Consider the following 15086-nt stretch of genomic DNA (forward strand, 5'->3'; position numbering starts at 1 on the left):
GCCTGAGTCAGATATATACGTAAACCCAATGGTTTACATACATCTCCGATGGCAGGGTGGCTGCGCATGTGCTTTGCAGGTCCTGTGTCTTCGCATGCAGTGCGCCCAAGCCACAGCCTGATTAACAGGCTGGCTTTTGGGGTTGGGGAAAGGAGGGGGGGGGGGGGGAGGTGCGGTGAAGCTGTCCAACGTTTCCGAAAACAGTGGTGTGTCATCTTCATTTTCTGACATTGGTGCGGGCAGGCTCTGCGCCTTCGGACAAAGATTTCCAAGCCCCGGCTGAGTAGTTACGATAGTCATTCTGAGTAAGCTTCGGCTTACTGAGATGACCGATGTAGGCATCGGATCACCGATGGTCGCAATGATGATACGATGCTTGATCTTTGGAAGCAGCACTCGAATCGGTCATGCTTCCAGGATGTGTCTTTTTCCTTCAGACACATCCTGCTGCATTAGCATTTGTACACAACAATGTGTTCTGCATGTGTCTCTGAATCAGACCCTCTATTTCAAAACCACTGTATCAGATTATTCATAATATGCATCACTGCTAATATATACAAAAAGGCTGTGCCTAAAGATATCAAAGTTGTGCTAGTAAGATAGTATACCTTATATTCTGTATTATATGTACTTTGTGCAGTTTTAAAATGCAGTACGGTACAAAACAGTAGAAACAAGTTAACATTTAAAACATTAATAACAAAAGAAAAAAGAGGCTACAAACAATGGTCAACAAGTATATTGCATTTTTTATTAGTGAACGGCTCACTATGAATACTGTTAGAAATCCGATTTTAGTTTATGGATAATGCATTCTCTAAATATTAAGTTTTCACTGAAAAAAAGTGTATACTTTTCATTTTGTAAGATGCGGTGCTCATCAATGCCATTTACAAATATGTGAAAGTTGGAAAGCAGGATTAGAACTTATTCTAGAGCCTGAGCTGCATTAACACTGCACAAAGCCGAGTGCTATATGATTTATCTCCAGTGATAGGTGTGAGACACAGCCACTGCAAAGCAGCATTATGCAGTATACTGCAAGGGAGGCTCTGTTCTAAGCAGCTTGGAGCGCCACTCATTTGAAATGCAAGGAACATAATACAGGCAAATGTTTACCAACAGCTAGCATTGACTTACACAATGAAATGTACAAAATTCCAGGTCATCTTTGTTGTGGTTGCTACATTGATTTTTCAAGCCTGAAAAAAAGTAGTTTCAATTGTTTAAAAATAAATAAAATAAAACTTAAAAAGGTAGAATTATCTAACTAGTAGCTCAGAGTTGTTCCACTAACCTGCAAGATCTTTCTAATTTGAAAGTCAAAATCTACTAATATCCTTGAAGCACATACAGTATACAACATGTTATGCATGTAAAACCAAAAACATAATTTTATAGGTTAAAGTTTTTCTTAAATTCTCCTTCTCTTGAAACTACTGCAGCATCTGAACGCCACAGGCACAAGGGATGTGGTGTTAGAACTTGACTTATGGATGTGGTGTTAGAACTTGACTTGAAATATAACTAAAGAGTGGAATGATTCTGAAACCACTGGCCAGTATAGTGCATAAGGGCGTTTTTTTATTTTCTTTCAAAACTGAAAACATTTAGTGATGGAAATATCCTCTTTATAAGGCTTCACAAATGAGAAAATTGCGCCGTTTGACCCATAATTTGCTGCAACACTACAGGAAATTAGCATATTTTACATGCAGACAGATTGTTATTGCAGTTCACCCAAACTCCCAGCTAAAGTAAATGGCCCGAGTCTGCATATTTTCTAATGAGGAAAAAAAAAATTTGAATCAAAGAACTTTGTATCTCGAGCCAAACTTTACAAGATGTGTTCAGCATTATTGCAAAAGATAGCAAGTGTTATTTTTATATGAGAGTGAAATCAAATAGAAGCTTCATGGTAAAGTCACTGTTTACACTAAACCTGGCCGTACACCGCGCAAAGGGGCCAATTCAGTAAGGTTAGCAGATTCTGTTAATCAGCAGAATTTGCTAACCATTAGCACGCATGCTGACCGGTGCCCCCCCCCCCCTGCTTCAATCAGAAATTGGAAACAGCACGCAATTTCTGCTCGTTAGCAGAAATTAAGGATGACTCCTGCCGGCGCAGCTTAGCTGCAGCCTCAAGAGTCCCGGCGCCATTTTTGTCGCAGCGGCTACATGTGACTTCACGCAGCCGCTGCGGTCGCACCCCCAACACGCCCCCGTTCGCGCGTACCAGCCCACCGTTTGGGCTGGCACGCCCCGCGCTCAGTTTCCACCCAGAAAACAGAGCGTTGCCACCCCCTGCCGCCCCACGACTGCCTCTGCCTGATTGACAAGCAGAAGCGATCGTCATTTCTGTGGCCCCCCGCAGAAATTGCATGCGCAGTAGGGCCTGCTGAGCATGTGCCTGTGGCCCCTCAGCAAAAATTCCGTACGAATCGCTACTTGCGATTCATACTGAATTTGCCCCAATATTCGTTAAAAAGATCTTTCAGTGTATGGCCAGGAACAATAATCGTTCACAGACTGAAAACAGCTGAAAAACTTAGCAACCCTGTCCTTTCCATCCAGTGGTCAATCAGCCAACTCCAGGCAGTGAATGGAGATCCCCTCCATGCATTGTGCAGTATTTCGGGCACTCCAATTATATTCCCGTAGCTTGTGTTCTCTGACTATAGCGCAGTCTATGGCCAGCTTTACTTGACAGTAAAACTAATTGTTTATTTAGGAAAATGCATAAAGTAAAATCTATTCTTTATATAATTTCAGCTTTCCTTCAATACAGATTCTCTGTAAATGTAAAATAAAATTAAGGTTACATAAAAAGCTTCTCAAATAACTTAGCAGTAATTTAATCTCTAAAAGTTTTTACATGTTAACACAATTTAGATAATGCGGACCATAAAAACTAAATAATTCTTTCCTTTCTCATACACAAAAAAAAATAATATTATGCAGGTTTCCTGAGCAAGGACATAGAAGTTGCTCATGTGAAAATCACAACTATTACAGTAAATCGTACCTTTTTCGGTCTCCTCTCTGGGAGAAGGCAGTCATGTCACTAGGCCCCGCCCCCACCACAAGGAAAATGCCGCAATATGCAGGTTTGCAGAAAGGGACAGGGTTAAATGGAGCAATTTGCATTGTTTAGCTCATGCCTTCTTAATATGGCGCCGAGATTCCAGTGTTTTTCTACCCATCCTGTCCTCTTTACTAGGAAGCAAATGAGATGCGGGAGATCCGCCTGCAATTGAGGGGTTGCGAGGGACTACCAGAAAAATTGTGAGTCTCCCACATTCCAGTAGCGTAGGCAGGTATGCAGTAAAAATAATAGGGAGCATTGTATTGCCACAATTCCCTGTTCTGCCATCCATGAGGGTCAGGGAATTGGTGAAATCAAACATGTTGAAAATCCATGATTCAGATCAAAAAATGATCGGGACGGCAAGTCAGGGATTTTTAACATGCTGAATTTTCAATAGTCCCAGATGGATCACTGAACGACGACTGTCGGCAGATCGGATCAGCATCGATGAATTGGAGGACTCCTGTATGAGCCAAATTAGCGCACATTTAAATCATCTCTTTTATACTAATTTTGCAATTTAGTTGTAGTTTTCTTCCAATTAAACCATTCACTGTAGTCAGAAACATTGTATCAGGGGGCGAAATTAATTGAAGTCAAGAATGTTCTGCTATGTCTTAAGAAGTCAAAACTAATAGTACTAAAAACGTTACATATATGCTGTGATCTACAAACATATGAGCAGAATAGTAAATTTGTAAACCTCTAGAAAAGTCCTTCAAATCACAAAGGAAATAAACAATTGGATTGCAGCATTTCCCCCAATACCTGCAGACTGTATAAATTCAATGAAATATGGGAATATACCTGCTGAAATTAAGACGCTAGCTTGCTTACTAAACAATGAAAACTGTAAGTAAACAGGCTTTTCTTCAAAGATTTTTGGTCTACTTTAACAAAAAGAATTAAAAAAAAGAAATGCACAAGACTTGGGCACTACAAGAAATAGCCAACAGTACAAATCTTTGTTCTGTAAATAGCACATATTTGTTTATATTCCATTAGCAAAGGGGATGTTTGTATCTTGGTTTAATGCTTCCTTCACTTCTGATGGTAAAGCATCAAATAAGTGGTCTTCAATAACCAGTCCATTTTTCTTGAGAAGGCGACACTGTATAATTTGAGAAGGCAAGCGATCTAAACAGTTTCCCTTCAGTTCTAGATGTGTGAGCTGTACTAGATGTCCTATTTTTTCTGGTATCGAAGCTATACAGTTTTGACCCAAGCATAAAGTTCTTAATTTGATGCATTTAAACAGAGTCTTTGGCAAGATGTCCACTTTATTCCCTGTAACGTACAAATGCTGAAGATTTTGAAGCATCCCAATTTCAGGAGGAATCACTGAAATACAATTATAGCCAACATCCAGGTGACGGAGTTTCTGCAAGTGGAAAAGCGCTGCAGGGAGCGACTCCAGTTTGTTGTTTGATAAATAAACAGATTCCAAGTTTTTCACTTGTGAAATGGATTGAGGAATACTCACTATTTTATTGTGCCATAATTTTAAACAAGTTAGTCTTTTTAAGTGCTGGAAACTGATCACTTCTTCTATAGTACGAATGCTGTTCAATTTAAGATCCAGCTCTTGTAAGTTGCCAAGACTGAATATAGCATGTGGAATTCGCTCTAGTTCACAATTGTGTAGTTCCAACTCCGCAACATTCATCATCTTTTTAAGGCTGTTTAGCACAACAAGCTTTGTGCCATCATTGTGAATAACTAGTTTTGTTAGATGTGGAGCCACATCTGTGATATTAGATGGTATTTTGGTCAAATTGCTCTTAACATAGAGAATCTTTAGATGTCGCAATTCTCTCAAAGACTCAAGTCCGATCATCTTATTGTTCTCAGAGTTTAGATTACCCATTAAGTACAGCTCACGGAGATTTTTCAGCAAATAGACCCAGGCTGGAATTTCTGCAACATCAGTAAATTTCACATGAAGGCACTTCAAGTTGTCCCTTAGAAAGCTAAATGCAGTTTGTTCGACCTTAGCTGGGCAGTGGTAGAGGTGCAGCTCTTGAAGAGCAGTCATTTGAGAAATTTTAGCAGGAATTTTAGCTTCTGGAATAAGTTCAAGTCTTAGAACTTCCAGATCTGTGATTTCAAACACTGCATCTGGAACTCCAGATAGCATGAAGAGATGCAACTCCTGTTTATCTTGCACATTTCGAGAAAGGTGCTGCCGGAGTTTTTCAAAGGTCCACTCATGATTCAAACTGATCTCACGTAATTTGTTTTCACTAACCTCTGACAAGAAGACTCCAAAACGCTTGGAGTATAACTGGTCATACTGGTCTACCATGTGTAGAAGAAATGCAAAATCATTTTTGACATCAGGGATGTCACTGAAGCTGCTTTCCTCTCTCACCTTTTCAAATGAATATTCCTTCAGAGGTCTTCTAAAGAGCCAAAATAAAGTGTATATACAGACAAGACCATATACACAAATAAGAGCAATATAGCTGATGAGAAGCTTCTTCAACATAAATGCCATGTTATGTGTGCATTCAAACTCCTTATATCCCGTAAGGTGCTCCACATTGGGGGTGCAGTTATGTTTGAAACTTATTGCAGTTACGAATGTCAGGGTGTAACAAAGAATGAAAATGAACTTTACCGTCTTGACAACTGTTTGAACAACATAGAGTTTATAAATTAGATCACTGTCCTCAACGTGAGTGCGAAATTTACGGACTTTCTCGAAAAGCGCTTTAGCTTGTTCCCCATCCTTTTTGTCCAAAATGGTCATTCCAGGCACCTCAACTACTGGCTTGTCTGCTGAAAATTTGAGCCCAGATTTGCTGATCATTGGAGTACTGGGACTTGGACTTCCCTCCTCACTGCTGTTTGAGAGGTGCTTGCGGAGGGATTGAGCACCCGTTAACCTCTGTTTATTTTCCTCAGAGTCCTCACATGCAGTTTCAGATAGAGCTTTTGTTGTCCATGGAGACTCAAAGCATTTGCCAAGTATGGACACAAAATGCTCAATTTTGGAACAAGTCTTTGGATATTTAAACCAGAAGTTGCTACTGACCATCAAAATAATTGTGTGTATGAGAGCAAGGTAGGGAAAATATTTTGAGTACCATGGGAGTGCCACATGATAGCACATTTGGTTGATGAAAATATACTGTTGGTAATCCAGATTTGTTCGTCTCCCTCCAGGGTCTTTAGCTTCTTTGTTGAGATTTTGAATAGAAGGAGGAGTTGAAATCGCCAAATATTCTGCTCGGGCGACAAAAGGTGTCTCCTCTTCAACAACAGGCACAGTACTGTGCCATTTTTTATTCTCCTCTGTAGTAGTAGTAGTAGCCTCTTCATACTTGGAAGTAACTTGTGGATTGTTCGTTCCTGCTCTGCTAGCTGGAGTTGGTGAACATACAGCGGATTCTAACTTTGGTAAGCAAACAACTTGATCTTTGGTCAGTTGCATAGTGCCAGCAAAGATGGCTACCATCAGCATAACTGCCGCCAAGTAGTCCATGAAAACATCCCACCATGGCTTCAAAATCCGATACGTTGGCTGTATATCATTAAGTGACGCAACTTCTGAAAGGGTGAACATTCCTTAGAAAAAGAAAAAAAAATTTAAATGTTGATAGTTTGCAAATGACTAACAGGTAATATTATAAATACTTCCCCATCCCAGAAACCTACATATCATTCCTAAAATTCACAACTGTATTATTTATATTTACACAATAACATGCCTAATAACATAAATACATATATGAATAATCATGTTTTAATACAAGGCAGACCTTTATAAACCCAATAACTTAAAATACACATGTTAAGTTAAAACAAGTTTAAGCCCTTCTTCCTCTCACTCTGTGTGACACGGGTCTCATTCTGTGCAAACAGGTGCTTAGCCTGCAGATCATTAGACTATAAGATTTACACACACTACAGACATTGCTGCCTCAGGGATAAGATTGGGTCTTTAGGGAGGATAGGTGAGCTTCCAGCTTGGGTGGGTCACAGTGTGAGAAGCAGAGCTGACATGCTCATCTGTAGGGATACCTGTATAAAAAAGACTGGCAGACGTAATGCAAACAGAACCATGACGTCTTACAAGGCTCCAGTGTTTTTAACTGTATTTGAACTACCAGACACAAACACCAGACTCCTATCTCTGCAGCGTCCTAGCAAGACATTAGTAGCTCAGTTCTCTACAGTAAACAATGACCATTTACCATATTAATAAATTATGCCTATAACAGCTTCTAATAATATATTCCTCTACTCCAAGTGCATACTGTACCTGCATTCTGCAAGCAATGGGGGAAAAAACCAAGACATCAACAGATACAAACAATACAGAATTGCGTAACACAACATAGCAGCAACATTATAAAAAAAATATTCAGACTGTAAAATTTAGCAAATTTGTGAACAACTATATTGGGCTACAAACTGTAAAAATTTATTCCCCATATATTTAATAACAAACACCTTTCATTACTACATTACTAGCAATTCTAAATTCCCTCTTCGGTCAGAGAGAGAGAGAGAGTTACCTTATGTTAAATCTGGGTGGACGGATGGATGGATAGATAGATAGATAGATGAGATAGACAGACCTATTTAGACTTCATAAAGGTACTGACAAATTATTTCTGTACACTGGAGAACACTATCTTTTGGTTGCTGATTTTTTTTCGGGAGCGGGGGGATGGGAAGAAATTTTTAATTTTATATAAAACATCCAATAAAAGCACTTAAACATCTTAGTTGTAAGAAATAGAACAGACTTTCCACATGTGGGCAGATGGTTAGTATTCAGTTTAATATGTTCAGCAGATTTAAAATGTTAATGTGCAAATGTTATGTCGTTTACGACCTCTGAGAGAACAAAACACAGTGTGTGAACACCAATAAAAGACTTACTGTTAAATAGAATGAGAGGTGTGGCTGTAGCCCTTCTTGGTTTGGGGTTATTATGAATGAACATATGTTGTTTCCATAACAAATTACAAAGGGGTTGGGTATGTGTGACCGGCGGTATGATTTTCTTTTCTTTTTTACTCCGAAGTAATTCTACACTTTTTCGTGGAAGGAGTCAGGACACGATTCATACATTTTGTTATTATTATTTATTGGTCCCTGCACTCTTTAGTTGCATGACCTGGGCTGCAATTACCATGTAGGAGGTAGATACTGAGAGTATATGTTTAGGGGCAACAGAGAATTTGATGGTTGCATTATAAGTGAATGTCTCAATGCTGTCAATAAGGTAGTTTGAGCTAATAAGTAAAACAGATTTATACATTTATACAGACTAAGGTTAATCATTCAATCTTATTCACACAGATTTCTTCACAGAATGCACAATTAAATGCTATTTTTATTGATAAGACTTGTCAGAGAAATTAACATAAAAGCACCCTGATCGGCTACAGACCCATCAAACCAAAGACGTAACAAAGCAGTATGGTAAAGTATAAATAACTTCTAATTTTCCCAAAATCCTGAAGAGGGACCAAATCGGGTTTGTATTTTCTGTTTGTTCTGTCCTCACACAATATGATTTTTTTATTAGATCATTCAAAAGCAGAGTCTCAAACACCAATCTTGCTTTGAAAACAGTCAAAGTGAGGCAGACACAGACAGTGTCGGACTGGGGCATGAAGGGCCCACCGGGGAATAGGGGCCCATACTTACAGGTGTGGCCAGCCTACAAAGGGGGTGTGGCCAGCCTCCACACAGGCTTGAAATACACAATAGTTTAGTGCAGTGTAAGGTAACATATCTACCATGTATAATACAAGTGCACAGTCTGGAACCTGATACCTAGAGGAAGGAGTGGGCCCTCAGGCAGTGGGGCCTACCGGTGGTTTCCCTGGTACCCCTGTGGGCCAGTCCGACCCTGGACACAGACACTCTAGAGGGAGGTGGAAGTGAAAAACAGTAGCGCAATTGGGACATAAATTAACATGGAGGATGATTGAAGAAAAGGGTGAGAGTCGATGTGAGGGTCTAGAAGGTGAAATGGTAGGACAGCAAGCAAAGGAGGGTCACTTGATTGATTTTAGTTGAGGCAAGGTAAAGTGTTCCATAAGTGGGGAGCAGTGTGGGGATGTCATTGAGATGGGAATGAAAGCATGTTATACAAGTAGAAATCTGTGGCTGGGATATAGGTGAGAGGACATAACTGTATGGCAGGGAAGCGTTGCTGAGGGCTTGGTAAAGTGGGGGTCAGCTGCATTAATTAAATTCTGGGAAGAATGGTGTGCTAGTCAAGGATTTACAGAGAAGTGCAGCAATGGGGGATTTGTGGGAAAAATTATGGATTTGAGAAGACAGATGCCGGTGAGGGCAAGACCAATGAACAGAAGCCTCCAGTAGTCAAGGCAGGAGATAAATTAGTGAGGGGAGCAGGGTTTTGGTTACATCCTGAGTGAGGAACTGGAATATATTGACAATGTTCCAGAGGAGGAGATAAGACAGACAAGGGCTGGATTTGTGGATAGAAACTGAAGCCAGAATCAATCACAACAACGGGTTGATACAGTCAACCACGAGTGAGACATGGGAAAGATTTATGACATAAGAAAGGGGGAAGATCAGATTTCCTAATCTCTACATAATTACTGGTGGAACTCACAAATTATCAGTGGTCTGCCCTGGTGAATGGTTTACTGCCTTTTTTTTACCTTCTCTCGTAGTAGACTGCAATCACAAAATGTAGCTAACAAACCATGCACACAAGTGACCACACACGTTCCACTTCCACTGCAATAATCATGTACAGTATATGGAGACCTGGTAACTAACCCTGCAATTGTTCATAGGTGGTAATCATAGTAGTGTTCATTCTAGCACCCTGCACCCGTCACAACTCATGTAATTCCTTTTTCCTGACTGGGGTGTCACCTTCAGCTCTGGTGCTTCTAGCACTCTCTGGTCTGTATCTCACTTCTGAGATACAGACCAGATTGTGCTAGAAGCACCAGATCAGACAGCGACACCCAGGCAGGAAAGAGGAACTGCAAGGGCTGTGACAGGTGACTTCTGTAAATGCATATTCTCAGGAATTTGGAGAAGTGGGACTGTGGCTGCAGAACCAGATCGGTATATGCATACATTTACATAGAACTTTGAGTATGGGAGCTTTAATGGCAGAGAACCACTACAAATGGTTCTACCTACTCCTAGTCTGATGAAGAAAGCATAAAGGACGCATATCTAGTTGTTAATTAAGATTTGTCCGAAACTGGCTAATATATGATAATGTGTACATTTGATGAATGGTGCTGATAAGTCGTATGACTTGGCTATTGACACATGCCAAATCAACAAGCAGCAGAAACCTTTCAGCTTCTGAATCTAAAAAAAAACCCATTATAATCACATTTTACAGCAATGCAGCAAAGGGATTGTACTACTAACATTAAGGAAGCCAGATATTTAAGGACTATAAGCAGACAACCGCAATTCAAGTACCATATGAATGAGAACTCCATGAAATAAGTACAAATGTTTCTTCCTTCTTTCTATAAGAAGACATTAGTGCAAAGTATTAAAATTAGAGAACCCCAAAAAAAAAAAACCACTAATGGTTTTGCACACCCCCTTCAGGGAAAGTAATACGAAGATACTAAAGTATAAATGAAGGCAATACGCTAAAGAGACGTACCATTACTGTACAGGAACATCAACACTTCTCAAAGAATTGAATAACTTGACCCTAAATGAGCAAGTGAGAAAACATTTGCAGCCAGGTCTACTAATCCACAAGCAGCTTCGTTTGCAAAGTTAGATGGTGTAAACAGGGCCGGCGCTACCATTAGGCAACTTCAAACAGCTGCCTATGGGCGCTGGCCACTGGAGGACCGCAGGCTCCTGCTGAACCAGTTTTACCTACAAATTATGTTATGCTATGTTATGCTGGGCGCTTGTCTAGCCTGCCGCAGCCACCACTGTTAGTCGTCCTCACCTTGACGCCAACAAGCAGGAGCAACTGCGGCTCCCATTCACCTCTGCCGCCGCATTGGCTAGAGCTCAGCCAGGCTGTGCCACTGCGGTACAGTTAAAGCATTTGGGGCGATGCTGCTGTCTCTCTATACTGGCTTGACAGGCAGCAGCGGACTTGTCCTCTCCCGCCTCGCCCTGCAGCAGCCCCTCTCAAGGCCGTAGGCAGGGAGGTTCGGTCACTGCCCTCAGCCGCCCACTGTTTGCCGCAAGCTGCTGGCGGCCGCCCGCCTGCTCCCGGCTCCGTTGTATCTGTCTGACCCCGGCCAGCTCCACCAACTGCCCTTGCAACCTCAGTGTGCAGACAGGAGAGATGGAGTGAAATCATGTATGGCATCATGATATTGAACTACATAAGGGTTGATAGGTATAATTTATATAAAGGAAGGGGGGTAAACGGGATGGGGGGTGATTAACAAAATATATATAAGGGGTTATAAAAAATTATACTACACACATACATTATATTATATATATATATATATATATATATACATACATACATACACATACATACATACATACACATACATATACATACACAATATATATTTATATGGGTTCTGTATGGTTTACCAGCGGGTGGAATGCTGGTTGTCACGGGATTCTAGCAGATGGCATTGTCAGCTGTCGGGATTCCGGCATCAGTATCGTGACCGCCAGATCTTTTTAACTGTGGGACTACCGCGACCATACTGTTATATACCCTACAGGGTTTTCTTGACTCCTTTGGTATGTATATAACAGGGACGTGCAGTCAGGGGAGGCAGTGCCTCCCCTGTCATTAATGATTAATATAATACAAAGAAGATACTTATGACACATATTTGTGTCATAAGTATCTCCTTTATTATTCTAATCGTTATCACAGTGTAAAATGTGTTTGGGAGACACCGATCGTGGTGCCTCCCGTTGTGAATGGGGAAAGATGTGGGAGCGGGGGGAGGGCGCAGGCGGGGCCTAGACGTGGGCAGTAAAAGCCCACTGAAATTACATAGGAAAGCGGAACCATTAGAGGTGCCGCTTTCATACAGGGATGTGCTTTCAACCCATGAAAGCACGCCCCTGTAAGTGAGGCCACAGTGATTGGCCAGCGGATCCATCACTGGATCCGTGTCATCATTTGGTGGGCTCGGCGGTTGAGGTGCGGGCGGCAGAGGTGCGAGCGGTGGGACGCCATAGTATTACCTGGATTCTGCAGAGTTTGGCAGCGGAGCGGCACCAGTTTAAAAAATGGCACCTCATCGTCATTTTTGAAATTCAAGATGGCCGCCACGAGCCAACGTCATCGCCCTGTCCCCTCCTGCTGATTTGTACAAGTCAGCGCAAGGCAGCGGCGTCAGTCCGACGGCGGAGGAGGAGCAGTGAAGAGCTCCTGAAGAAAGAAGACACGTGGAAGTCCTGAAAGGCCGCCATCTCCCAGGTGAGGACGCCGGAAGCCCTGGGGAGGTGGCCCCCCCCCCAGGTGAAGACACTGGAAGCCCTGGGGAGGTGGCGCCCCCCACAGGTGAAGGAGCCTGAAGCCCTGGGGAGATAGCGGCCACGCAAAAGAGCTTAAAGGCCGCCGCCCCAGGTAAAGAACCCTAGTAATAAAACTTTTTAAAGACAGTGGTTTTTTTTTATATATTTTCTTTACAGGTGGACTACAGGTGCCAGCGGGCCAATTATGTCTGGGCATGCTGGCATTGTGGTACTAAAAGTGCCAGCATGCTGGGGCAGGCTTGCTGGGACCTGTAGGCCACCTGTAAAGAACAATATTAACATACAATGAACACAGCACCCACCGCCACCAGGGGTGTGGGGCATAGCACTGGGCTATCAACCCAGTGCTCGTTGTTGCTTGGGAGGGGGGACCCCATTTTAATTTTTTTGGGGCCCCGCTTTCCGAGGAATTCCAGCCCTGGGCTGACTGGCTTGGGGGGCACTTTAATGGCATGGCAGGGGGACCCCACACTAAGTGTCTCCCCTGCTATGGCATTATCTTCTCTGGCTGGTACTGCCTGGTGCTGGTTTTAGTGGTGTGTGGGGAGACTTCACTTTTTTTTCTTTAGCTGCCAGTGCCTCTCCTACCACTGACCTCACCGCACTTCACTGGCATATAACCATCATACTGTCATTTGACCACTATATTTTGGAATTGTAGAATTTTTCATACTATCCATACATTTGATATCTAGATGTATAGACCCCTGATGAAGTCCATTGGATGAAACGCGTTGGGGTATTTACAGATGTAAGAACGTCAGACATCCACTGATTTGATTTCGAGTTTCTTAATCCAATGAAAAATCTCCATCTACAAAACGCCACACTATTCATGGTTTTAAAAGTTATATGCTTTTATTGTGGATGTAACATTCATATGATGATGATGCAGTAATTGTATCAACTGTTGTTCATTGTTTATACATGAATAAACTGGATTTTAGTAATTTGTGGTCACAATTTGGAGAGTGACATTGAAAACATTCAATAAGCAACATTTTACACAGTACCCCTGGAAACCCCATTTTCTGCATTTTTTTCTGTGTACTCTACCTAACAGAGGGTACTCTCCAGGGTGTAGCTCAGTATAGTGCAGAATTAGGTCTTTAGTGTGTATATATGTATATATGTATATATATATATATATATATATATATATATATATACGGAGAAAGATTGGCGGCACTCACAGGACTTAATGAGCAAAGAAATTATGAAGGCAATTGCAGCCTATCGTTCATCAACGTTTCAGTTTTATTGTAAAAACTTTCGTCAGGATACAATACAAAAATAACCACATACCTTTATAGAGTGAAAACCCTCACAATGTGGACTCGTGGTCCCGAGGCTGCGGCTGGGGTCTATGACGTCACACCAAGTGCGACGGGTGCCGGGACCGCACCGGATTCCCGTAAGCCGTTGCCAGGAGACCTTACAAACACAGAACACCATATTATGTGAAAAAATCAAAACCTATATACATAAACACAAAATAAAGAATCAAAAAACAAGAGAATCATTAGCAGGGTGTGATGATTTATATATTTATTATATATATGGGTGGGAGTAAGCTTAAGTTTTGCCTAGGGTGCCGAGACACCTTGCACCAGCCCTGGGTGTAAAGATTAGCATTATGGCCTCACAGCACTGAGATCACGGGTTCAATTCCCACCATAGCCCCAATGGTGTGGAGTTTGTATTTTCGCCCAGTACTGCTAAATGATTTGGCTCCTAACAAAAATGAATCCTAGAGTGTTAATACCCCTTTCACACCGCCAATGGTGGATCCCACCCGGGTTGCCATAGCGGCGGGGGGGAGGGGGGGGGGTTGAACTGGCAGCGAAGGCGGCACTGGGAGATGAGCTCATCTCCGGGCCGCCTCTCCCTATTGTAGTGAACGTGATGCAACCCGGGAACCTGTTCCCGCTGCCACTGGCCAGGTACTGAGCCTGGGAATAACACTGCTTTATTCTCAAATTCAATTACCGGGTCAGGCGAACCGGGAATTCGACCGTGGCCCTTTCACACCGCACACTGACCTGTGTCGACCTTGCAATATGCTGGTTCGATACTGGGTTATTTGTGCAGTGTGAAAGGGGTATAAGTGTGAGCATGTACTTGTGCTTAGGGCAGACTATATGGGCCAAGTGGTTCTTATCTGCTGTTAAATTGTATGTTTCTAAACAAATGCTTAATGTTTCAAAATAGAAATTGTCAAGAAGTTCCTCAAAATAGATATTAATTGCCAATGGTCCGTTTCACAATTGCCAATGGTCCATTTCACAGAACGGCCTTTCCTAACATTTCATTAATTCATTGGTACACAAATGAATCATCAATGTCACTGAACCTGCATTGCTCTGCAAAGTCCAAAGACAGTTCAGGCTGCTTTACATAAGTCTGCAGTGTTTCTACAGCGCCATGTGACTATAATGGCAACCACAGTCACACGCCAATATGATGTAGGCAGAAAGACTTTATAGTTCCCTTTCGTTGGTCTGCACTGTAAATCAACAATTTTTTGTCTTTACAT

At 41.9% G+C, this 15086-nt stretch overlaps 1 protein-coding gene across 4 annotated transcripts in view; it reads right to left on the bottom strand.

The window, feature by feature from the left end:
• Positions 1-732: 732 nt before the first annotated feature.
• LRRC8D (leucine rich repeat containing 8 VRAC subunit D) overlaps positions 733-15086 on the bottom strand; it is a 165688-nt gene continuing 151334 nt past the window's right edge. For all 4 annotated transcript variants that reach the window (XM_063939933.1, XM_063939934.1, XM_063939935.1 and 1 more), the window contains one exon: positions 733-6661. In XM_063939933.1, coding sequence (XP_063796003.1) covers positions 4083-6659 — 2577 coding nt within the window. In that variant the 5' untranslated portion in view covers positions 6660-6661 and the 3' untranslated portion in view covers positions 733-4082. The remainder of the gene's footprint in view (positions 6662-15086) is intronic.

This window comes from Pseudophryne corroboree, chromosome 9, assembly GCF_028390025.1.
Source record: "Pseudophryne corroboree isolate aPseCor3 chromosome 9, aPseCor3.hap2, whole genome shotgun sequence".
NCBI classification, from domain to species: domain Eukaryota; kingdom Metazoa; phylum Chordata; class Amphibia; order Anura; family Myobatrachidae; genus Pseudophryne; species Pseudophryne corroboree.